This window comes from Polyodon spathula, chromosome 2, assembly GCF_017654505.1.
Source record: "Polyodon spathula isolate WHYD16114869_AA chromosome 2, ASM1765450v1, whole genome shotgun sequence".
In the NCBI taxonomy this organism is placed as follows: Eukaryota; Metazoa; Chordata; class Actinopteri; order Acipenseriformes; family Polyodontidae; genus Polyodon; species Polyodon spathula.
The window spans coordinates 24,759,313-24,785,336 of record NC_054535.1 but is presented as its reverse complement, the minus strand read 5'-3'; the positions used below and the strand labels follow the sequence as shown (position 1 = coordinate 24,785,336).

Below are 26,024 nucleotides of genomic sequence, written 5' to 3'. Positions count from 1 at the left end.
TTGTATGAACGATGAATTAATTCTACAGTACTGTGTTGCTGACGGCAGGCCAAGTCAGCTGACACACACAGGAAAACATGGCTGCAGTATACGGAGGCGTTGAGGGGTGAGCAGCAGGAAATATATTGTACACATTATATCTGCTGTATTGTGCTTTTGAATTATGTTTTTATATAGTGTGTGTATGTATATAGCATTTATTGGTAATACAAAGTATTGTCAAGGAGCTTAATGTTTTTGTATTAAACATGATTGATATTGCACTTTGTACTTTGTCGGAATGGGTACCGGTGTAATGTCAGTTTTTGCTACTTCGTCAAATTTTGCTACTGGTAGCAAAATACCCTTACGAAAATATACCATGGTTTTACTGTAGTACAAAACCATAGTTTATGGTTTATGTATAAGTGTCAAATGTTGCTACTTTGTCAAACTCTGCAACCTGTACCAAAATGCAATAACTTTATTTTATATATATGTGTGTGTGTATTTTTTTGGTCAATATCAATAATAATAATAGTAATGATACTATTAATACTAGAGGCAAATAAACGCTAGGTTTCAGTGTAATAAATGTGCAGTCAGCATATAGTCTTAGTTGCCTTTTTATCGTTTGCTTTTTTTAAATTTAAAACATGTACCAAGCTCTATGGTACAGTTTACTGTTCATTAACATCAGCTGTCTGTATTTAACATAAAACAAATGATTACATGTAGGTAACAGTTTTTGATGAGCTCCCCCTGTCTTAAGGTAAAGAAAATGTCTGGGCCTGTGCAGTGCAGGATGAAAATAGCCTGGCCATGTGCAGGTAGTAACATTTGATAGGTAGCACAAATTGACATGACACCATTGTTGGGCCTGAAAGTGGCATAATGTGATATGCATACCTGTTTAAGACCTGAAAATGGTACGCTGTCAATGCTGTGATTGACTACTGCACAAATCACTACGAACAAGACAAACTGTAGTTCACCCTCAAAATCATGTTTACAATTTTAGATAACCGAATATGTTGCTCGTCAGTTAGTCACATACATTTGCTGATTTGAGCCTACGTCTGTTGCCAGCTCTGTGTAATTATGCCATGATACTGCGTCGCGCCTCAGTCTATAGAATTGAACCAGGAGTTCTCCTGCAGGGAGTATATTGTCTGAAACCTGTAATACTACATAATTTATTGTAACCGTAAGGTAAGACGGATGTCACTCACTGTTTTTTTTTTTTTTTTTAGTGGTGGAACTCATTCTAAAGTGGTTTTGATTTCTGAAGATGGACAGATCCTGGCAGAGGCCGAGGGACCCTGCACCAACCACTGGGTATGGGCTCTTGAACTTGTAGCGCATTATGATGCCACATGCGTCTTGGAGCGCTATAGTGGGGTACTACACCATGTGAGGTGGGCTTTAACAGCAACCCAATGAGCAGTTTTCTTGCATTGCGTCACAGCCACAAAAGTCAGCCACAGCATGTGTGGATGTTCCCAAAGCAGCTGCAGGCCACTGTACCAGGCAGTGTTGTGCGACACACTACCTTTACAGATTCTGTTCTGTCCTGTCTGTGAGATGAGATGAGGTTAAAAGCTTTATAAATGTGAATGCAGACAAGCCTGGTTCTTTTGCATGGTAGTTAAGATATCTATGTGTTATCCTAATATGTATTAGCACAAATACATAACTTTCTGAACCCTCCTCATCAAAAAGCCACTATATATCAGTGTATGATTTCACATTTACAGGACTGTGAGTGACTTGAAATGTGAATGGTTGAATGAAAAAGCAGGCAGGATTTGAGCTAGTGCAAGCACTGATGTCTTTAATCACTGGACATGTTTCTCTTTCAGCTGGTTGGAACAGACAAGTGTTTGGAAGCCATCAATGAAATGGTGAGGCAGGCCAAGCAGAAAGCTGAACTCGATATGGGCGCACCCCTCATCTCTCTGGTAGGGAACTGACACTTCCTGAAACTGTTGGGGAAATCCATGACATCTATTTTTGTTGCATGGAATTACAGTATTCACACGGTACTTAAATCATTTCAGAATGTTGGCGGAAATATTATAAAAATCCATCATAATTAGGCAAGGCTGTGATTTGAAATAACTGGGACACTACTAATTTGTTTGGACAAAACTAATCCCTGGTACTTGCAGTTCATGGTAGCTGGAAAAGGGTAAATTACCTTTAACTTTATTTCAGTCCGTTTTATTGTCCTCCTTTTTTTAAAATTTGGCCAGTGTGACTTTCTCACGTTCACAAGCAAAAATAGTCTTTTGATTGTATCTCCATCTCAGATGCCCCAAATTCATATTCTGCTTTACGTTTTACCTTTTCTTAAGCAAACAAGTTGACCTTTATTTTAAAAGTTGAATTGTAAAATGTGTGTGTAGTTCGTCACATATCCATTTTAATGTACTGCTACAGTTATTACTGTAGTGGGCATCACTGTGTACATAGCTCTTTTCACAATGGCCGCTGTAGTGCACTGATAATATAAGAATTATTGCCCACATTGTCAAACATGTAACACAGCAGTAACGATCAGAAAAGCCAGAGCACTTGTGATGTTTTTTTTAAATCACTCTTCATGCAGTGATTTAGAGGACAGTGCACTAGAGCGGCTATTTTGAAAAGAGCTTTAAAACAATGTAAAAATGTTGTCAGGATATTAACAAAGAAAAGAAAAATTACAGTTACTTTATTTAAACAGTTGTAGCAACACGTGGGGACGTGTAACGCAAATTTATTGGAAAACCTGCTACTTCCTCTTTAAGGCAATGTACCAGGAAATGCCTTTTCAAAGGTGTTTTTAAATGAGCTTTAAAACCAGGGACAGACTGCTTGTTTGACCAATGGTAGTGAAGAATTCCAGAGGCTAGGGGCAAGATAATGGAACCCTGGTACGTGTCTTAAACCTTAGAAGTCGCAGCATACTGGAGTCCTTTGAGTGTAATGTATGGCCAGGGTTGTGTCAGCTGTAAAGGAGCGAGACCATGTAATAATGTTTTATAGGTAAGGAGTAGGGTCTTAAAACAAGTTCTACATCGCAGCAAGTGTAACAAGATAAAAACCGGCATGATATGAACATATTTACTCGACTTAGTTAACACTCCTGTTCCTGCATTTTCAATAGTCTCAGCATGTGGCACAACGTTTTTCGGGTGCTAGTTCCTGGTTTGTATTGCTGAGACCCAATCAGTCAGTTAATCAGAAACCTTTATTTATCCAGACGAGTCAATTGAGAACAATCTCTCATTTACAGTGACGAGTTGGAAAGAGGCAAACAACATCAAACACAATAAATAACGAGTAAAATAAAAAAAATAAAAAAAACATCACGTAATCAGTCTTAAAATATACAACTCAGCAGCAACTTAGCAGGTACAGATGTCCATGAACAGTGAGTCGACCCTACGGTAAAAGCTACCTCAGATATAAACCGTTCTAACTGTAACTTCTATTGACATTCCAGTCATTGGCTGCTGCAAACTGAAATGAGTGACAAAAACTGTTGATACCCTGGGAAAAAAAATTGTTTCATAAAATTACTGCATCTTAAGTTGTACAATGAAGAAGAAAACTCCAGTAAACTACGCAAGTAAGCAGGCATTTCCCCAGTTCAGGCTCGCTAGATTAACAGATACCAGTGTTTCATTCACCTTGTATGTAGAGGGCTAATTAATCAGACTGTAAATGACTCAGTGGTGAGTTCTGTAGAGGGCACAGGTGATAAATCTTCCAGCAGAATGGTATAAAAGATCTGGTTTCATCAGTAGGCTTTTAGAGCCCCCAACAGAGCTGCTCATCGTGTTTTTTTTTGTTTGTTTTTGTTGCGGTTGAAGGGTATGTCTCTGAGTGGGGGAGAGCAGAAGGCTGCCGTCATGAAGCTGATAGAGGAGATGAAGACCAGATACCCGAGACTCAGCGAGAGCTACCACATCACTACTGATGCCATTGGAGCCATGGCGACCGCCAGTGAGAAAGGTACAGCCCTACATTCACACAGCACAGGGTGTTATAGTGACAGCTCCTGGAGATGTCATAGGAATACACCCTCCGCCGAGCATGGTCGGCTAGCTAAATGGGTCACAAAATATACACATAATATAAGTTAATATGTCCAGATGATGCTGTCTCATCAGTTATGTTCACATGAGAGAGCAGCGCACTTTAACTTTGCTTTCTAACCATTCTTCCAGCCTCTTAATTAAATTCAAATCTGTTTTAAAAGGTTATATTTATTCTTCAGGTTTAGCTACATGGTGATCATAGCCAATTGCCAGTCTTTTTTTTTTTTTTTGTTCTTCCTCTGAATGGGTCTTATCTACTATCACAAAAAAGTATGTACAGTTATTATGGTTGTGGACAGAGATATATTGTGTATTGATATTCTTCCTCTTGTTTTTCTGATTCACTGAGTCATATTTTCATAGTGTTTACTCCAGTCCTTGATTCCTGTGCCTCTGTCCAGGGGGAGTGGTGCTGATCTCTGGGACTGGGTCAAACTGCAAACTGGTGAATGTCGATGGCACACAGGTGGGCTGTGGCGGCTGGGGTCACCTCATGGGAGACGAGGGCTCGGGTCAGTTTCCATTTTCAGCGTAAACAACAAAAAATCTTCATGTGTTCTCCTATATGTGCGTCTGTCGCCTTTCAGTTTCTGTACTGTTGTTGTGTTTTGTTTTTTTGCAGTGAACTTGTTGGTTTACCTTTTGCATCATGTGCTGCCGCATTCAAACCTTCCTTAAATAACATGGAATCAACACAAAGTCCAGGGACACCGGTATCATTTAAAGTACCCTCAACACAAGAGCACCGTGTCTGTACTGCTAACCACAGGACACAAGCAATGAGGGGCAACATTAGTGCTGCATGAACTGATTATTTGGATCATGCTCTCCACTGGTAAGGGTCATTGGTGTTGATGGGACTAATTTACCTCTTCAATGAAGAAGCAGTTGCTCGGGTTTGTGTGGGTTGCTGTTCTCCACAGAGTCTAAGAACAGCAGCAATTGTCACAAATCCAAGCAGCTGTTTTTTCATTGAACAGGTAAATTAGCCCGCTCCACACTGATGACCCACACCTGATTTCTGTGGAGCGCTCAATCTGAATAATTAAATAATAGGTTCATGCAGCACTAGTCTACATAATATTTGTAAAATGTGTATAAAAGCAACAGTTTATGGGATTATACCCAAATCCAAAAGGTCTGTAAGAGGCCAGGAGTGAACAATCAAAGCGAAATTTAGGACAGTTGTCATGTTGATTTATGTAGAATGTGAAAGACAGAAATGACTTTTGCATTAAGGCTAGTTCCTAATTCAGTCTTGCAACCGCTGGCAGAATGCCGTGCGTTGGGCCCTTCTGGAGTTTAGAAAAATTCAACTCTGGCGACCAGACTAGAGAGACTAGGAGTCACTATCTGTAAGAATTTGCATTTTGATAAGAACGCATTCAAACATATTTTAAATGTGGCAGGGTCCAGTCCACTTGAATGTACTTCAAATGAATAATAACGCAGTATTCTGTATTTCATCAAATTTAAGTCACTTCTGAATTCAATTCCCACCAGCCAATTTCAAAGACCAAAAAAACAAAAAAAAAACAACATGACTACAAGTCATATTTAACTCAATAAATTAACTGTCAGATTACCTTTTAATTTTGAGGTGCCAGCATGGAACACTATATCACTGTACATCAGAGTAAATCATCAATGATATTCCAAAAAGGAAAATAAATATGTACAGTACTTACAGTATTGAACGTCAGTCCTTGCAGGTACTTCACATTCAAGTTCATGGTTTCCCTTTTCTTTGGCAAACAAAATGATTTTTCTTTTAAAAGCTGCATCATAAAATTTGCATTAAGATTGTTGCTCAGCATTTTTAATATAGCAGCACTGTATCAAGAGTAATTGCTGTCGTGGGCACCACTGTGTGCAGTAGCTGTCGTTCAAGCACACCAGAATAATCGACATGCGTTAATGTAAATTGGTCCCCTACCTGAAAAAACCACAATTCAAATTGCTCCCCAAATTGTGAACTTATTTCAGTCAAAAAAGTGTGACTTAATTTGAGTAAGTACGTTATTATCCAGGCAAGGTTTTGTCAGAGCACTGTGTACATGTCCTGTATAAAAGCAAGTGGATTCAAGGTGGTTTTCTTCCGCTGCAGCGTACTGGATATCGCACCTAGCTGTGAAGACCGTGTTTGACGCCACTGACAACTTTGTCCCCCCTCCGCATGACATCACTTACGTCAAGAAGGCCATGTTTGACTACTTCCAGGTAAGGAGGTCTTTGCAAGACCAGTTAGACCCTGATACAGACCAGCACTGGGATTCAGTGATATCAAATAGATTATTAGTGGTTGACCAAGAATTAAAAAAAGTGGACTGTATTCACGTACTTGTTTAACTTGTGAATTATGTAATCCTGTATATAAGGGGGGGGTCATGAACTTTGTCTAGACCAGAGCTGCCCCATTTCCAGATTTTAAAATTAGCCTGATTAGTTCCAGCCTATAGGTAACAAGCTCAGGCATGTTTTATCAAGCTCACAGTAAAAGCAGGAATGGATTAAACTGCTACGCAATGGGAGTGTTATTTCTTCCCTGTTACTGTAAGACGCCAGTTTTCTGCTCATTGAAACGCAACATTAATATGCCACATTGATACACAAGTCTGCAGTCTTTTCAAACCCGTTAAATACCATAAAAGGACATCAAAAGAGCTGCATTGTGGAGCTCAATGAGCTAATTTAGACAGCCTGGTGTCTAAGAAACAAGCAATAGATGACAGGTTTGCACATGTCTTTATCCTCTCATATTATGTGACTCAATCCCTCCAGGTCTCTGATCTCATGGGGATCCTCACCCATCTCTACAGGACTTTTGAGAAGTCCAAGTTTGCAGGATTCTGCCGAATACTAGCTGAAGGTACTGCGCACATGGTTCATGGTGGTCTGCTTTTTCAAGATGTTTCTGTATGTAACACTGCAGTGGGGGATATGTATGTTTGTGATGCACACCCATCAATCATCAGTCTGAATTCTCTGTTACTAGTTACTTACATTCTAACTTAATTAGGGCCTAATATGGGCTGACAGCCTTGACACAACATGGAATAGACTCCACAAAATGCTGGAGGGTGTCTCGAGAGATCCATTCAGTCATTAATATTTCCTATCAAGAGGAAGGTGAGTACTCTTAAGTATTCAGTCATCTCTGACTAGATAATTGTCCCCTAAAAATAGGCAAATCTTTTAATAACCAGGACTTCCCATGAGTCCACTGCCACCTTTTAAATGCTATCTGTTTGCTACCAATGCAAAATTACTGGGTGGGATATTTATTCTTCATTCTAGCCAGTGGACAAACGCACGGAAAGACCACATTCGTGCTTCATAAACCGATTATTCAATTCTTTGGATCAAGTTTTTCACTGATGAGGGTCATTCGTGTTGATTGGGCTAATTTACCAATCCAAGTGAAGTAGCAGCTGCTGGGGTTTGTGTGGGTTACTGTTCTCCAGAGTCTGAGAAAAGCAGCAATCGTCACAAACTCAAGCAGCTGTTTCTTCACTTGGATTGGTAAATTAGCTCGACCAACACTTGATTTCTGTGGAGAGCTCGATCTGGATAGGTTAGTGCAGCATTAGTCTACATAATATTTGTTAGATTAAACCCAAATCCAAAAGGTCTATAAAAGGCCAAGTGTGTACAATCAGAGAAATTTAGGGCAGTGGTCATGTTGGTTATGTTGAACCTGAAAAATGGGTTTCTGCTGTGGTGACTGCCAAGTACCCACACTCATGCATGACAACCCAGTAGGTACATTTATTCGAGTGCTTCTCAGTTTCTGTCCAGTTAATTTGGTGTTTTGAGCAGGGCCTCTTATTTTATTGTAACCCATTACAGGTGTGGGAGTGCTCTGTGTACCGGAGGCGTTGACGCACTCTCCTCTCTTGTTTCAGGAGCCAGCGCTGGTGACCTGCTCTGTTGCTTTTTATTTGAGCAGGCCGGTCGAGTGCTTGCTCAGCACGTTGTAGCTGTCCTGCCCCAGGCTGATAAGGTAAGCTGTTCAATTATAAGAACATAAGAAAAGTTTGGGAACGAGAAAAGGCCATACAGCCCATCAAGGCTCGTCCCTTGATAGCACACCATTCCCCCCTACTGGGGGGGGATCTCATTTAAAAGCATACATGTTAAATGTTCCTGGTATTTTAGATTCTAATACATCACCTGGTAGACTATTCCATGCATTTATAACTCTGTGTGTAAAAGTGTTCTAAACTTACCTTTACTCAACTTCCACGTATGAATTAGTGTCTTGGGTTAACTTCATCTATACCATTTATGATTTTCAATATTATGACTTCAATCAACTCCCATCTTTCTCTTTTATCTAGGTGGAAGAGATTTAATTATTTTAACCTGTCCTTATAGCTCATGTCATTAAGTCCTGGGATCAGCCCAGTTGCCCTTCTCTGTACCTTCTCGAGTGCAGTGATTTTTTTATTTGTAGTGAGGTGAAGAAAACTGCACAGAGTAGATGGGGTCTAACAAGGGCATTGTATAATCTTAGCATCACCTCTCTAGACTTGTATTCCACGTTTTCTGCACTATAACCTAACATTCTATTTGCCTTTTTAATTTATAAGAGTGATCTGAAATCTTGTACCCCTAACGATGAGATGAGGTTAGGCGCTCTATAGCCACTCTGACAGACGAGATGAGCTGGTCTGTCTTGCACTGCAAAAGTGAAAGACCTCTTTTCCTCCCATAAAGTGAAAGAAAGAACCAAAATTAAAAAGCACTTTAAAACAATCTGCTATTTTATGTACAGCATATTGTCTGTAAGTATCACAAGGCCTGTCTCATCACAAGATGTATGCTATTTTACAAAAGTTCCAGGGGACGTCCCAGGAAACCTTTGCGGACCCCAGCCTGCCCTGTGCTGATGTCTGTGTTTCTAATGGAGGTGTTTCTCCTGTTTCTCAGAGCCTGTTTGAGGGGGAGCTGGGCTTGCCTATCCTGTGTGTGGGCTCCGTGTGGAACAGCTGGCAGCTACTGAAGAAAGGTAGGATCCTAACTAGGAGTGTAACAATATACTAATGTCACTGTAGGGCTACGTATCACGATACAACGTGATGGTCCAGATTGGCTACCTGTATGATACATAATAAGATGAAATGATCATTTAATGATGGACTGTTTTGTAAAAAATCAAGTATGTATTCATACTAATTCTTACATACTGTACAGGTATTCATTTAAGAACCATTGGGTGAACTACAGTGAGAATAGGAAGTAGCACGATTCATCGGTATGCAATGAATCAGTACACCCCTAATCCTTACCCCCACCCCCACCATCAGCCGTGCTGCTCCAGGAAGCATGCTTTGCAGCGGGGTTACAGAGCGAAAGATCATTAGCAGGAGCCTTTTTAATCCATTAAGTGCCATTGTCCTCATTTGGTGCTTTAAACTTAAGTTTTAAAACGTCCATAGGATGGAAATAAGACTCCTATTGCACAGTAGTTTCACCCATTCCAGGTTTTACTACGAGCTTGATTAGACACAGTGTATTGGTAACAAGCTCAAGGGTGTCTTCTTAAACTGCAATGTAATGGGAGTTATTTCCATCCCTGGGATGTGACAACTGCAACAGAGTACATTAACCCTTTGCTGACCAGTGTCCAATATATTTGACATTGAGAAAATAGGCATTAAAACATCTCTCCTGTCCCGGGTCCGCTCTCCACCAGGGTTCACTCAGGTGCTGAGCCAGGCCTCCTCCAGCAGCTTCTCTCGGTTCAGCCTCCTCACCCTGAACCACTCCTCAGCAGTGGGGGGAGCCAGCCTTGGGGCCAAGAGCATCGGCCGGGCGCTGCCCTTGGACTACACTGCCAATGCCAGCGTCTTCTACACACACACCTTCAGCAGCCAGTGAGAGCTACACTCTCTCCTGCAGCACCCAGAAAGGTCAACACTCTCTCCTGTACAGGCTGTGAGGCATCTACACTCCAATGCAGAGGCAGTGAGCTCTCTCACTCTGTCCTGTACAGCCATAGAGGTCTCGAAGGAATTGGAATTTATATTTAAGACATTGTAGTTCTTTTGATTGTTCAACTACTTTAATTTGAATCCAGTTTAATTGACCAACAAACAGTTTCCAATGTGAGAAACTGATTTTAACAGAATACTGCTAATTGCAATTTTGATTAATCATGTGCTGGAATTGAATAAAAGGGAATGAGAATTGGACTAGAAAACCAGGAACTGAACCCTGCACAGCCAGTGAGCCTCTGTTCTGTCCTCGCCCTGGCAGCTCGCTCACAGTTAAAAAAAAAAAAAAAAAAAAAAAAAAAAAGAAAAGGCTCAATTTCTTAGACTCATGCCCCGTTTCCACTGCCAGCCGCTCCTGGCTACGGCTACTCACAAACAAGGTGTTTCCACTGCCAGCCCAAGCAGCTGATCAGGCTTTGTATCTCATACTCAATGCAGTTAAACTGGCTACAACAGTGCGTCATCACGAAGCCAGGAGGTGTTTAAGCTCTTTGTTTACAGCCATGACACAACATGTGGAACTTGATATGTAAAAACTAAGCGATGTTCGCCAACATGCCAGTAGCTGCATAGGTTATTAAGGCATTTCTTTATGATGTATTATTGTTTTACATTTTGCAGGGTGGTAGCATTTTCAAAAGAAATGAAAGATTGTATGTAGTGCCGTAATGAAAATAGCAATTTACGTTCTTTCAATTTCAGCTTGCATGGCTCAGACTGCTTTGTTCTAAACACAGTGTTGCCACCGGTTTCTTTAAAACAAAACACAATCCACCAGGGACCTTTCCAAGCTTGGCCAAGTTTGGAAAAATGCCCTGAAACACTTGCCATGGGCAGCCAAAGCCTGTTTGTTTGGCTTTTTTGCATTGTCCCCTTATTATATGATATTTGCAATTAGTCAGAGTCGTTCTTACTGCAGTTGCTGAAATATTGTGTGTGGTGTTTTTTTTTTTTTTTTGTAAGCCTATGACATATGACTCGAGGTCAGGAGCGGGCTCTTCAGTTCCATAGACATGCAGTATGTAACCTAGATCAGGCAACTAAATCGGAAGAGCAGCGCCCTGTCAAGAAAATAAAGAACATAGTATTCAGTTAATTTGCAAGAACGATGACTACAAATTCTAATTCTACGTATCAGATTTTGTCAGCGTGCCATTGTTTTTTTTATTAATATTGTATTTTCATTGTTGTACTTTGTAGTGTTGCATGCAATATCTGAATTCACTATCTTGTGTTTAGTTCATATGCTGTCTAACATCATTGGAACATATGTAGCATAAAAGGTGCTATGCAGATCAATGCAAAATAAATGTGTAAAGCATTTCAAAGTAAAAATAAAACAGTAAAGAATAGGCCCGTAGCAGTTCTTGTGTGTGTTAAGAGAGCACAGTTTCAGGTAGGAGACACTTCTTTTCATGAGTCTCACCAGCTATGGAATGGCTACCTACCCATGGAACGGTACAACAACTATGCTTTAATTACTTAGATTCTAAGAACGACCAACTTGACAACTGTTTGAAACTCAGTTAGCTTCTAAGAACTTAGGTCTGCTCTGATGGTGCGAACCCAGCTTACCGGTCTAGTTTGTTGTTTTTTTTTTTTTTTAATGTTCTGTTCGTAATTTATTCTGTGACTCCTACTGAAGCTTTTGCCCTGCCTCATCATTGCTGTTTCATTCTTTACATTGTCCTGGCCTGAAAGGACAAGGTTTTGGTAAAGAGTTCTCGTCGAGAGGGGTCTATGATTTTATATAACCATGTTTTTTGTTTTGTTTTTTTCTGTATCGCTGAATATTTTCATCTTCAGATCCATGCCGTGCTTCTTGCAAATGAAACAGGAATCGGAGTACTTAGTAGGAGAGAAAATCTAAACAAACCAAAATGTGGGTGTGGGTGTGGGTGGGGGCGGGACAATGCTCAGAGTCTTGGTTTAACCCAGTGTCGAGTAACATCATCTGTCTGGTTTGTAATATCTGTGATTGTAATAAAGGAGAACTTTTGATCTATTGTGTTTGTTTCGTTTACTGTTCTCCTTTTGCTTTTGAGTTGTAAGTTACATCAATAATGGCCCCGTGTGTTACCATCAGTGTATGTAGTTGGCTGTTTGCTTTGGTGAGTGATAAACAATCCTGTCTTGACTCCATATTAAAATGCACACACCACCAGACTTGGAGATAACATCCTCGGAAATATGGACAGAAATATGTAACCTTGCCTCTGTTAAAGTAACGTTTATTTAGGTTGAACCTGTTGAAATAAATCCTGTACATAATAATGTAATAATAATACCAGAGTAGTTATACAGGAATCTTGGAATCTACTTCCTTCTATCTCATTTTTGCCCCTCAGTGGCTTGGCTGATTATTATGACACCTTTAGGGGCATCATTTCAGAAAAGGGGGAGGTGGGCAAAGTTGTGTCAACATCAAACATTCTCTGTCCTAAATAGCATCATGAATGAGAAAAAAACATGAGGCACTGTGCCAGTTTACAAGAAGATAGTGTGCTGTGCTTTGTCAATGTTGTATTTATTCTTAAATTATACAAAATTGCAATGCAAGTATTTTCAAAGCACTGCACTGGTGTATAACAAACTAGGGGCACAGAACAAAACTAGACCAATCTATATCTAAAACACAATGGTTTAATAGATCAATTAAAAAAAAAATATTCAGCAAAAAAAAAAGGCACTTTACAGAGCATTTAAAAGGGACCAAAAACAAAGTACAAAGAAAGAGTACTTGGAACTGCAAACGCAAGTCAAAAAGGAAGTTAGAAAGGCCAAGAGAGAAATGAGCATTGCTAAGGGGGCTAAAACCAATTCCAAAAAGTGTTTCCAATATTATAACAGCAATAGAACATTCAAGGAGGAAGCAAAATGTCTAAGAGATACAAATGGCAAAATCATAGACCAAGAGAAAAAAAAGCAAATATATAAAATTATTACTTTTCACAAGTTTTTACAAAGGAGGATACGGACCACATAAGAACATAAGAACATAAGAAAGTTTACAAATGAGAGGAGGCCATTTGGCCCATCTTGCTCATTTGGTTGTTAGTAGCTTATTGATCCCAGAATCTCATCAAGCAGCTTCTTGAAGGATCCCAGGGTGTCAGCTTCAACAACATTACTGGGGAGTTGATTCCAGACCCTCACAATTCTCTGTGTAAAAAAGTGCCTCCTATTTTCTGTTCTGAATGCCCCTTTGTCTAATCTCCATTTGTGACCCCTGGTCCTTGTTTCTTTTTTCAGGCTGAAAAAGTCCCTTGGGTCGACACTGTCAATACCTTTTAGAATTTTGAATGCTTGAATTAGGTCGCCACGTAGTCTTCTTTGTTCAAGACTGAACAGATTCAATTCTTTTAGCCTATCTGCATATGACATGCCTTTTAAGCCCGGAATAATTCTGGTCGCTCTTCTTTGCACTCTTTCTAGAGCAGCAATATCTTTTTTATAGCGAGGTGACCAGAACTGAGCACAGTATTCTAGATGAGGTCTTACTAGTGCATTGTACAGTTTTAACATTACTTCCCTTGATTTAAATTCAACACTTTTCACAATGTATCCGAGCATCTTGTTAGCCTTTTTTATAGCTTTCCCACATTGTCTAGATGAAGACATTTCTGAGTCAACAAAAACTCCTACGTCTTTTTCATAGATTTCTCCAATTTCAGTATCTCCCATATGATATTTATAATGTACATTTTTATTTCCTGCATGCAGTACCTTACACTTTTCTCTATTAAATGTCATTTGCCATGTGTCTGCCCAGTTCTGAATCTTGTCTAGATCATTTTGAATGACTTTTGCTGCTGCAACAGTGTTTGCCACTCCTCCTACTTTTGTGTCGTCTGCAAATTTAACAAGTTTGCTTACTATACCAGAATCTAAATCATTAATGTAGATTAGGAATAGCAAAGGACCTAATACTGATCCCTGTGGTACACCGATGGTTACCACACTCCATTCTGAGGTTTTTCCTCTAATCAGTACTTTCTGTTTTCTACATGTTAACCACTCCCTAATCCATGTACATGTGTTTCCTTGAATCCCAACTGCGTTCAGTTTGAGAATTAATCTTTTGTGTGGGACTTTGTCAAAAGCTTTCTGGAAATCATGTCAACCTGTTCCAATCCAGTTTTAAATAACTTTAGCATAACCGAGGCAGAAGTGTTAAAGGGACTAGGAGCTCTTAAAATAAACATATCCCCTGGGCCAGATGAGATCTTCCCAATAGTACTCAAAGAAATGAAAGAAGTTATTTACAATCCACTAACCATGATCATACAACAGTCATTGACACAGGTTGTACTGACAGACTGGAGAATTGCAAACGTTATACCCATCCACAAAAAGGGAGACAAAATCTTACAGGTAACTACAGACCAATAAGCCTGACTTCTATTATATGTGAACTTATGGAAACTATAATAAGATCCAAAATTGAAAATTACCTATATGGTAACAGTATCCAGGGAGACAGTCAGCATGGTTTTTGGAAAGGGAAATCGTGTCTAACTAACCTCCTTGATTTTTCTGATGATGCAACATTGACAATGGATAATTGCAAAGAAAAAGACATGGTTTATGTAGAGTTCCAGAAAGCTTGACAAAGTCCTGCATAAAAGAGTCATTCTCAAACTGAATGCAGTGTGGATTCAAGGAAATGTATGCACATGGATTAGGGAGTGGTTAACATGTAGAAAACAGAAAGTACTGATTAGGGAAGAAACCTCAAACGAGGTAAGCAGTGATCCTCTGCTATTCCTAATCTACATTAATTACTTAGATTCTGGTACTAAGCAAACTTGTTAAATTTGCAGGCAACACAAAAATAGGAGGAGTGGCAAACACTGATGCAGCAAAGGTCATCCAAAATGATCTAGACAGCATTCAGAACTGGGCAGACACATGGCAAATGACATTTAATATAGAAAAGTACCGCATGCAGGCAATACAAATGTGCATTATAAATATCATATGGGAGATACTAAAATTGAAGAAGGAATCTATGAAAAAGACCTAGGAGTTTGTGTTGACACAGAACTATCTTCATCTACACAATGTGGGGAAGCTATAAAAGGCCAACCAGATGTTTGGATATATAGTGAAAAGTGTTTAATTTAAAGTAATGTTAAAACATTACAATGCATTAGTAAGACCTCGTCTAGAATACTGTGTTCAGTTCTGGTCACCTCGCTACAAAAAGGATATTGCTGCTGTAGAAAGAGTGCAAAGAGCGACCTGAACTATAGCAAATGATGCCCCTGCCTTTAGAACCCAAGTATGTCACAAAGCCCCAGAGCTCTGTACTTTGTGACATTGTCAACTGTTCTGAAGCTTTAAACAAACACTTGGATCCCCCCTTCCTTGTCCATTCCTATTCAGAGTCACAAAACAACTATTTTTTGTGTGTGTGGCTTCACTTTCATTTTATAATGCATTCACTGATTACTAGTAAGGTAAGCAGCTATTATTATTATTATTACAAGTAGTAGTAAATGTTTAAATCTATAAACGACTGGATTATGAGAAACTGTAGGTACTACAGATATTAAATTATGTATGACTTGTAAAGTAAATCCTTCAGTTACATAAGACTGATTGTGTCTCAGTTTTTGGTGACACAGAAATCTTATCTCATAATTTTTGTGTCATGAAAAACCCTTAAAAAATGACATCCTTATTGTGTACAATTTTATTATTAATATTATGAGTTCGATGGCCACCTCTAATCAAGTTGAGAGTGAATTGTTCAAGCACTCTGCTGTGTCAGTCGAAAAGTTGGTATTAACCCATTTCATGTGTTTATGTAGATTCTGTTGTGGTTTGGAATTATTTTTCATTGACATTCTGAGTGTGAGGTCTACACTCTCTGCTTGTATTCCAATGGGGGTGTGGTTTATAATTTGTATTGTAAAAGAATATAGAAATAAAACAGCAGGTTCTTGTTTTTTTGTTTTTCTAACAATGGAGTCTATTCAATCACTCTAACCAGTTTAGAAATTTAAACACTGCCATCAGTTAAAGATTAAGTTACAATCAAACATGGAATATAATTATAAATCATGTTTGAGAAATCAACCTGGGATTCAAAAATTCAAAATTCCAGTACATCTTGTTTTTTGTACAGATCCCGTGTATAGAACAAATGGCACAAATTTAAAGTAAAAAAAAAAACACACAACTTAACTTTGTATTTAATAGATTTTTTTTTTTTTTTTGTGATTTAGAGTTAATATATTGCGTGTAGGTTGGGTGTCTCTTATGATGATGACAGATGAAACCTGCACTGTAGCTGAGCTGCTCAGATGCTGTTAGTGGATTATTTGTCTCAGCAGTTTGTCTCATTTTAAGGTAAACATTTGTTCACTACTTTGCATCAATTTTGTTAACGCGAGCGCTATCTTTAAACAACTTTAGTCTTCAGTGTGTTGTTTTTTTTTTTAAATGTGATAAACATTAAAATATGATATTCACATTTAAAGAATGGATTCAAAGTAGTAAAATGGGCTGACATAGGATTCAATAAACAGCAAGCCGAAAGAGATCAGTTGTGTTATCGTGCAATGAAAACATTGATAAAGACATCTTTGTGTCTCATTTGGTCAATGGGCCAGACTGCATTTAAATGATGAAGACCCAAATGTTTTGAATTGCTTTTGTTTGAAAGCATCACTACCATATTTTCCCTTTCTTTTCCACCACAGATGAAGAAAAGCTGATTTGCTTCTGTCCCAGATTCCTGCAAAAGCCAGCCCCTTGTTTTCCAAGTGCCAGGGGGTCTAAAGGACAGCAGGACCAGCCCCGTTGCCATGCCAATACCTGCAGGGGTCAGATTAGAGGAGGTTCCCTTTGAGCCGCCCCCCAGAAAAGAGATACCCCTGGCCTGGACAGCACCGGAGGTAGCTGTCGATCCAGCCACTGAAGAGGCCTACAAGTTCCCACAGGTTCCCTGTGGAGAAGGTAAAAGCAGCTAATTCACAGCTTTTGTTATATGTTTTGTTATTATATATATATATATATATATATATATATATATATATATATATATATATATATAATAGACACATACATACACAGTAGTGTTCAAAAGTTTGTAAACAATAAATGATTTACAACAAGACTAAGGGCGGGGCTTGCATTACCCATGTTCCTCACTCAGACCCTTTACTTACTAAATAACTACATTGGTAGTAAGTGGATCCTATTTGGGGTACCAGAGCACTTGTGGGACAAACTATTCAATAAAATCTCTTACATATTTTTAAAGAGGCTGTTTTGATGTAGATCGGGAACAATGCTGACTTCTGAAAGGAACTGATTAGCTTTATTATGAGGCTTGTCTTAATGCTGCTTTCTTCTCACATGGTGCGTTTACACTGGCCGGGGTACCATTCTACATTTCTGTTAATTCTGTTTAGCCATATTTTTGTTGATTGAGACTCAGCATGAGCCAGATTGCAGCGGGGATGAACAAACATTTGCTCTAACATTTGGGCTGATGGTTTAACCCAGAGAAGCTTGAATGGAAGCGTCAGTAACAAGCTGCTTCTGGGACACTGATATGAATTTTGCATTTGTGCCTGTCACCCAAGTCAACCCTGCTTTATCAAAAGCAGTGTGAAATCGCATAGCCGACCTGCATGACACCAGTTAGGTTCTGACCTGGGTAGAGCATGCCAGTGTGAAAGGGGCTATAGATTGTGCTGCTAGCTAATGATTACAGCAGGATCCTATTTAAGTCATTACACCTAGTTTGCCATCTAGCATCTTGAAGGCTATGTATCGTAACAGAGACCAATATATTTCGTGAGAAAGTAGTCTGAGTGAAGTTATCCAGCAACAAACCTCATCCCCAGTTGCACTAGAAAAAGGAGAACGTATCGGGGTATCATTCTACTCGAGAGCCACTTGCTCATTACATTTTTAGCATAATTATAAAGAGGAGACTATTCTATATTCCGAGATACCGGGTATTTATTAAGGGTCTGAGTGTTTTCTTGTTATCCCTCTCGAGTAGGATACACTCAAACATCACACACAAAACAACATTCTAATACGTATAGACTACATAAGGACAGATAAGCAGTCAAAACAGGGGGACAATTCTTGTTCATCTCATTTTTCTCCTTGTTGAAGAGACTAAACATGTAGTCTACGAAGACGGAGCTTTATGAATCTAAGCACATTTGTGGGAAATTATAAACTATGGAATGTAATTTTATACAGCTCTGTAGCACCTAAATACATTTATTGTTTTTTTTTTTTTTTTAATTAACAGAACGCAGTACATAGTTAATGCTGTTATCACCGTATTTGTAGTCTACCATCCACAAGATAAAACTTAGAATATGGCCAAATAAGATATGCTGGAATGCTCTGAAATATTTTTTTAGTTGGCTGGGACTGTGATTTATAATTCTTATTATTTTTGTTATAATAATGATTATCATTTATTTTACTTTGTACAGATCGCTGGGATTCGTATGGCTCATTCATCAAGGACTGCTTCCGGTCATCCAAGCTACAGGGCCAGCTCCACAGGCGTGTCATGGAGCACTCATCTGTCTTGCACGAAGGTAGGCCTCATTCCACCACCCAAATACCACACAGCTAGACCCGGGGACCCTGGTGTTGCGTGAGTTTCATTAATTTGTCTTCAGGTTTCTTAAGGTAATCCAAGGATATGCCTTCAGGAATATCCATACACCCTGTAGTCTTACGGTGGGTCTTTGTCTCTTTAAGAATGCCTTTTGAGGGTTCTACCGCTTACAAGAAATGCTATATATTCTATGGTGATGATCGACAGGCTGCAACCCCGGTCAAGTCCCAACAGATCTCCAACCTGCCTCTGCAGGGCTCGTACAGGTCAGTACCTTTCTAACCACATCACAGCAAAGAGACGCCTCAATGAATGCAACAGGCATATATGAAGTGTATAGAAATACAGGCCGTGCCAAAGGACTGAGCTACAGAGAAAAGAACTGAATGTATTTAGCCTGGAACAAAGATGAACTGGGACACACACAATTGAAGTCTTTAAAATCTTAAAAGAAGTTGACATAGTTAACCCAAGCTGACATTTTATGTTCAGAACAGAAACCAGGACCAGAGGACATGCAGTTGTAAATTAAGTTGAGGTAGACTTAGGCAGAGGGAAGGAGTCACTTCTTCACACAGGGTGGAGAGGGTATGGAATGGGCTGCAGAATCAGTTTCTACTACAGTCAGCACTCACATGTCCGACCTTATAAAATGTTGGTTTCTGTGACAGGTTAAATGTGTGTGACGCATATCTGATTATTTCATTTTGGCCCGTTCCAATCCCTGTCCGTTTTTCAGGGAAAAAAAAAAAAAAATACAATATCAAAAATACATAGCTGAAAGGACTCTGTTTTAAAATAAGTAGGTTTCCACTTAGATGACTATATTTTCAACAGAAGAATTTTAATTCAGAACCATATCTGAATTAAAATACCCCTTGCCAAAAACCAAAGAGACGACACGTTAACTGCAATATACTTTTAAATCTGGTACGTATTTGTCGTCAGGTGAGTGTGGTGTGGTGCAAAGGCAAGGAGGTCCAAACAGTAATTAACTCCCAAAACGTCTGTGTTTATTTAATACAAACAAAAATAACAGCCCCTCTACCAGCAATGGTATCAGCGGGAACATGACTGGCTTGCAGGCCAAAACAAAACAATAACAATATCAACAATCCACGCCACAATTTCTACGCACGAAAATGTGCTCTTGCTTTCAGTGGGTAGTGGTGCGTGCTTGTGTTCTGAGGTGAGGGTAGTGCTCAATTGGTTGGGCTGGCTCTGCCCTCCTCTGCTAGACACAAAAAAACAAACAGTACTCCGGCCGTGTGTTACGTTTCGTCTCAAGGGGCAGTACTCACGCAACTGCATCCCTTTTGTAGCAACTCCTCCCTGCAACCAGCCAATGGCTTATCCAATCACTGCCTGACCCAAATCTGATCGTAATGAAGTTGTTTACAGTAACTGTACTTGGCGTTCCGCACTTTTCCCAAGATGGCCTACTTCTGGTTTTCGCCCACCGTCCAGTCTATGGGGAAGTGTACTACCAACATTACCCAGCGCCTTTTCCGTTTGGGAGGGAGATTTACAGCATCGATTCTTTCTCTCTTTATCACAGTATTGTAGCAGTATGTAAAATTTCCCATTAACGACCTAACAGCAAAAGTAAATCTAAATGTTATCCATGCACAGAACTGCATAAAACGTAAAAGGCAATGCAATTTAGCAAAACCAAAAGATTAAAAAAAAAAAAAAAAAGTTTCCAGAATTAAAACAGTATCCAAAGTCAGTGTTAAAATGTGCATAGTGCTCGATAAGACCCAAATGTCACAGCTCACTTACAAATGAAAATGCACAAAAGCAACTAAAGATCACGAAAAAAAAAAAAATCACAGTATCTAAAACTGTTTAATGATCAGCTGTTACGTTACCCTAGCTTGTCTCCTTCGCTTTGTTTTGGATGCATTTTCATCAGGTGAAACTGGAGGAAGCGTGGTGTAACTGCAATATAAGACAGGCTGATTTGGCATTAGAGACTTAAAAAAAAAAAAAAAAAAAAAAAAAAAAAAAAAAAAAAAACATGAGTGTGACAGATATTCAGATAAACTATAACATTGCAGAGATGGGCTTTGTATCAGAAATCGCATGTGACGGGTAAGTGCATCAATTTGTTACATATATAAAAGGGGATTGATTTCAATTTTAATACAAGTATGATAAAACACGACTGACGCGTATCTGGGTAATGGAGAACCGAATAATGACTGTATGTTCATAATTCACTGGCTACCACTAATCATACTGCAAATATATTTCTTGCGCAACTTTACTGTGTTTAGAAAGGTTAGTTATTGACAAGAGTGGAGTATTTACACTGGGATGGCCAAAGCTGACTCTTCTACTCCTGGTCTTTGTTCCAACCCTGTTCTAAATTGTTTCATTGAACCAATTCAACATCCATGTTGTTCCTTATCTCTTTACCTGTTAAACCTGGAGTGGAATGGACATCCCTGATCTACACCATTGGTCTATCTCCCTGTAAAGAAAACACTTTTAACAAAGATGTAGTAAAAGTTGATGTGATGAACCTCCAGCTGTGTGTGTATGCGTGTGTTTCTAACCCGCAGGAGACCCTGGATGTCTGAGTACAACGATATTTATGGGGCCTTCCTACACTCCTTCTCTGGGCCCCGTCTCATTTGCACGTCACAGACACACACACTCCCAGAGCCATCCGTCCTGTATGTCGCCCAGCCCCAGTCCGCCCGCAACTGCCCACAAACTCAGCAGCACTACCAGACAGAATACCGCCAGTTCTACACAGCCCCCCAGGTAAGGACTGCACACAGACAAGCAGGCAACAACACAAACTTAAAAAAGAATCAAATCGCGTGAAAGTTGCCTAACGGCTTCTATAGTCATAGCGTTTTAAGTAGCTGCATACATGTTTCACCCTTTTTGGGATTTGATTGACTCTTGTAATGCTTTCATATCTCCCTTCAACCCATTTGCTTTTAATTGTATTGCTTTCATTCATCTTAACTCGAAAGCTACTTGTATTTACTTACTCTCTTGAGTCTTTCTGAAGTCAAAATACAGTTGTGCTGTACTGATGAGCCCCAAAAAGGGCAAAACATGTATGCAACTAATGTATTTTGACTTTTAAAATGCTGACTATAGAAGCAATTAGGCAAAATTCACACAATTTGATTGGCTCTTGTAATGGTTTATTTGCATATTTCCCTACAACATATATATATATATATATATATATATATATATATATATATATATATATATATTTTTTTTTTTATTTTCAATATCTTTTAGGAATGACGACCAGTGTTTAAACTGTATTCTTGTTCCAGAGATAAAACAAGATAAAAAAATGAGAACTTCAGCAATAGTAAATCTATACTGTCCCAATGCCCTTGAACACCATTAACCCTCTAATTCCACCCTGTTCTGTATCTTCCTACAGGCCACAATGGTGAGGTCAAGGAGCTGCCCTGAATACCACTAGAAAAACAAGTGAAGAAAAACAGACTATTCTGTTTATATAACAAGTACAATGTATGGAAATTAAAGTATGTTTAATCCTATATTAAACGGCTGAATTAGAAGAATTTCCTTTGGTCAAGCTCCACATCTACATAGCAACAGGACAATCTGCCCTGTCATTATCGTTGGATTTGAATGAATGCAAGACTGATTCTAAACGTCTATTCGCTGGGCAGCATGGAATCAGCACAGCCAGACACTTTGAGTGTTATGTGGAGGCTGCTGTCTGCTATCTTATGTTCTTTCAGTTTTATGCCATGAATGATGGTGACTGACCAAAATATATCCTAGGATGCATTAATAGTAAGGATGTGCAGCTGCTCAGATTTTCTGTATAATTCCCTTTAATATGTTTTAATAGGTATTAACCCTTTAAGACACAAGGGACATATGTGTCCCACAAATATTTTTGCAATTAGGTGTATGAAACAGGGTTTAACCTGTACGGACATGTTGGAGCTGGTCATTCAATGGTTAAAGTTAATTACTTGGAAAACCTGCACACCGAATAGTTTGAATTCAGTTCTGTCTGGATGTATTGTTAGATTATGTAGTATTCACAAAGGGCTATTATTTTTTCCATTGTCCAGTAAAACAGATTTGGAATAACAAGACAACAGGCACATCGCAGTACTGTCCGTAGATGTTTGATTTTATTCAAAACACAACTAAATCAAAACTAGTGCCATAAATACAGCTATGTAGCTCGATTGTGACAACACAGCAACCACATAAAAATCAATCCGGAGCACAGGTCATGGAACATTTTATGCTACCTTGGAGTTGGCAAAATAGTTCTAAAAGACTTTTGAGAGAGAAATGTTGTTAACGACAGAAACCTTAAACTCAAGTTTTCCCAACAAGTTTTTGTCCCAATTTAAATTAAAAATAAGACGTTTTACAGTTGTTTGTTTTGGTAAGGGTAACTGAGGAAAATGGTCATTTGTGTATGAAAGTAGTTGAAACACACTTGTTTGGTAAAAGCTACAAATCGTTTTAATTACAGTAATACTGAGACTAGTGTTGACTTGTATTGGGTGCCCAGTATGAAGCCAGTATCAAAGTGTTGGGACTATGGCAGCCATCTAAGGTCACAGGTCAAAGTGAAGGGTGCCATTAGATTTATACAACACAGCAAATATGAAAGTGGCAGCTTAAATGGTTTGCGATTAGTGACAGGATGCTTAATGGTCTATTTTGAGATATGTGAGGGGATGCTCTTTCGATACTCCTTGACTTTAACAAGTGCTATTGCCCTTCACTAAACTCACAAGCACCAAGTAAAAAGGTTTTACTGACTATCACTGCTGTCTGTCTAAATAGACCTTGCACATCTCCATATAATCCCACAGCAACAGCTACTGTGAATTCCATTCCAAGGGACAGCGGACCTCTTTTTGGTTGATGTCATATCTGGTGACTGCTTTCAGTTTTATTGCCGATGCCAAATTCTTTAAACATGACAGCAGGTCCCAACCCAGTAAATTCCTGCGATCTGGTACTAGCATGCTGTGTCTTAGGGCAAAAGCTTTACACCAGTGCAACTGCTGTGTGTGGTCATCGTCTCTAAACCTCAATACACATTAACACCCAACAAACCCTGTGTAAAAACAAAACCAGTGAATATTAACCTAGATTTACTTTATTAATTGTTGTATTTCCTCTCCACGTGTAGCGTTTTCACAACAAGGGGTGAAAACTCAATGAATTGCACTGCTTCCTTAGAGATTATACGTACCTGGAATGGTGAATAAATGCAACTTAAACAGTAATTGTTATAGATGTCTGTTCCATCATTTATGGTTGGTGTCAGAGTCCCTTACATTATGTGGTGCACAATCAGGGTTTGTGAAACATTAGGTTAAAGATTACCTGTTGTAGTTTTCAAAGCTTTTACTGTTGACTTTATTTTCGGACATGTAATTTCTTTACTATGAATTAACTTTGCAATTCCTAGTAATGCTTCAAAATAACCCAATTGTTTCAATAGAATTTCATAGGAGCAACATTTGAATAACTCGTTTTTGTAGTTTTGTAATGTAATGAAGTGTACCATGCCTTGAATAACAGCTAGTCCGCCAGTGTTCACAGCAGTTTTGGATTCTTCTTTAATGTGTAATCTATCAAACTTTCTTCACAGTGTAGGAATTACAAAAGTGAAAAGGTGATTTTTATGATGCATTATTTTTTTTTTAGAATCTTACTACAGATCAAAGTCACCCATCAGGACAATGACATGTATTGCAGTAATGTGGCATTGTAATGCATATTGTGATGTGTAATGCACTGGGACTTCAGTTGAATCCCACAACACATACCAGAGAGGATTCTTAAACTGCAGTGAAAAAACAATCCCATAAATAATACTTATTTTGCACTTTGACTAGCTACATAGGTGTCATATGTGCAGTTCTGAAAGAAACACATGTTAAAGCAAATGTTTGTCATTTTAAAAGCAGAATATCTGGTACTTTGTTTAAACAAAAATCTAAATTTCTGTGATTTTATTCTCAGGATAAATATTCTCTTTATCCTCATCTGTTGCACATGCACGTCATGGGTCACTTCATCTCAGGAGTGTCTTCTGTGTCAAAACGTTTTACTGGCTGAAAGCATGTTGGTCAACAGCAGACACGGGTGATTGGTTTAAGAAGGCATTAAGAGGCCAACCACGCATATAGTTGCCTTGTAGCAAACTTTAACTTCGATAACTTGGTCTGACTGCTGCCATATGTAAAATGACAGAGGATACTAATAATAATAAAACACCCACACAGTTTGAAACCATCCCAGACAAAGCTGTGTTCTGAACTCTCAACATCAAGAGAAAGGGAACTCTGCAACCATAATACCAAAGAATGCTTTAATAACCCCAGTGTTGCAAACTACCAAAGTGAGTCATAAAAATGTATAAATGCAAGTTGGCACTGATTAGTAAGTGTACTGTGTAAGAGAAGTGTACCAGTACAAGGGATTAAAAGAACAAAAAAGGATTCAAGTACCTCTTAAAAACTTTATTTGATCAAACAAAAAATATATATCCCAGTACCAGGAGCAACAAAGGAAATGTCACACAGTAGGGTTATAACAGCATTCTTATATATTTGCAGAGTTGCAGGTACCCTTTCTACAATATTCAGCTCAAGCACTTCTTTGGGAAACTTGTAGCAGTGTGCAGTTCTCCAGGTGTTATACCTCTCAGCAAGAAATTGGCAGAAGGCTTGTTCAAATAATTAGATTTTTATATTATATATTTTAATTAGAAAAAAAACACCACTGTACTTTGTCGAACCACTTGTTGTGGAGTAAAAAGCTATTGGAAGTCCAATTTACAAGTCAAGCATCCCTTCTCGGTGACTTATTTTAAAAAAACCCTCAACTTTAAATGACATTGATCACACCAGGAAAAAAAGCACTGGTGAACTCCTTAGTTGCAGACTGAGGGCTTGTGCGGACCATGGCTTTGTAACCTCATGAATTAAAAACAAGGTCAATCACTGCGTCCACCATTGAGACCAAAGTAAAATATCTAGGGTGTAATGCTCTCCTCAGCAGAGATCAATAGAAATTTGAAACTGGTGGTTTAATGGTTGCAAAAACCAAATAGCTCTACAGTTCTTATAAATCCAGTTTCATTGAATTATCATCCCCTTTCCTCGGGCACTGGCTGGCAAATGCTAATGCATTACAGAAGTCTGTCCAGAAATGCCAGGAAACACGACATGTCTAGAAACGTGACAATGGTTCTGCACCAAAAAAAATCAAATAAATCTAAGATAAAATTCATAAAAGGCACAGAATGTCTCTGCAGTGGTGAGCTGGTTGTAGTAATTCCACCTTCTACAGCAAGAC

At 38.9% G+C, this 26,024-nt stretch overlaps 1 protein-coding gene across 2 annotated transcripts; it reads left to right on the top strand.

Annotated features, from left to right (window-relative positions):
- Positions 1-25,993, top strand: nagk (N-acetylglucosamine kinase). Of its 2 annotated transcripts, XR_005946804.1 has the most exons (14): positions 1-106; positions 1,233-1,317; positions 1,842-1,940; positions 3,840-3,981; positions 4,469-4,579; positions 6,175-6,287; positions 6,849-6,936; positions 7,973-8,070; positions 9,000-9,078; positions 16,777-17,032; positions 18,541-18,648; positions 18,815-18,937; positions 21,239-21,443; positions 22,093-25,993. XR_005946804.1 is itself a non-coding variant. In XM_041218315.1 (10 exons), exons 1-10 carry the CDS (start codon positions 78-80, stop codon positions 9,948-9,950), a joined length of 1,029 nt encoding a protein of 342 aa, XP_041074249.1. In that variant the 5' UTR covers positions 1-77; the 3' UTR covers positions 9,951-11,475. The 2 variants fall into 2 exon arrangements, 1 of the variants encoding a protein (XP_041074249.1); XM_041218315.1 differs by lacking the exons at positions 16,777-17,032; positions 18,541-18,648; positions 18,815-18,937; positions 21,239-21,443; positions 22,093-25,993 and adding an exon at positions 9,766-11,475.
- The last annotated feature ends 31 nt before the right edge of the window (positions 25,994-26,024 follow it).

Excerpts from the sequence above, each read along its gene's own strand:
- nagk (XM_041218315.1), top strand. The coding sequence starts at position 78 with ATGGCTGCAGTATACGGAGGCGTTGAGGG. Across the intron at positions 8,071-8,999 it reads TCCTGCCCCAGGCTGATAAG|AGCCTGTTTGAGGGGGAGCT; the intron begins GTAAGCTGTTCA and ends CCTGTTTCTCAG. Across the intron at positions 9,079-9,765 it reads CTGGCAGCTACTGAAGAAAG|GGTTCACTCAGGTGCTGAGC; the intron begins GTAGGATCCTAA and ends GCTCTCCACCAG.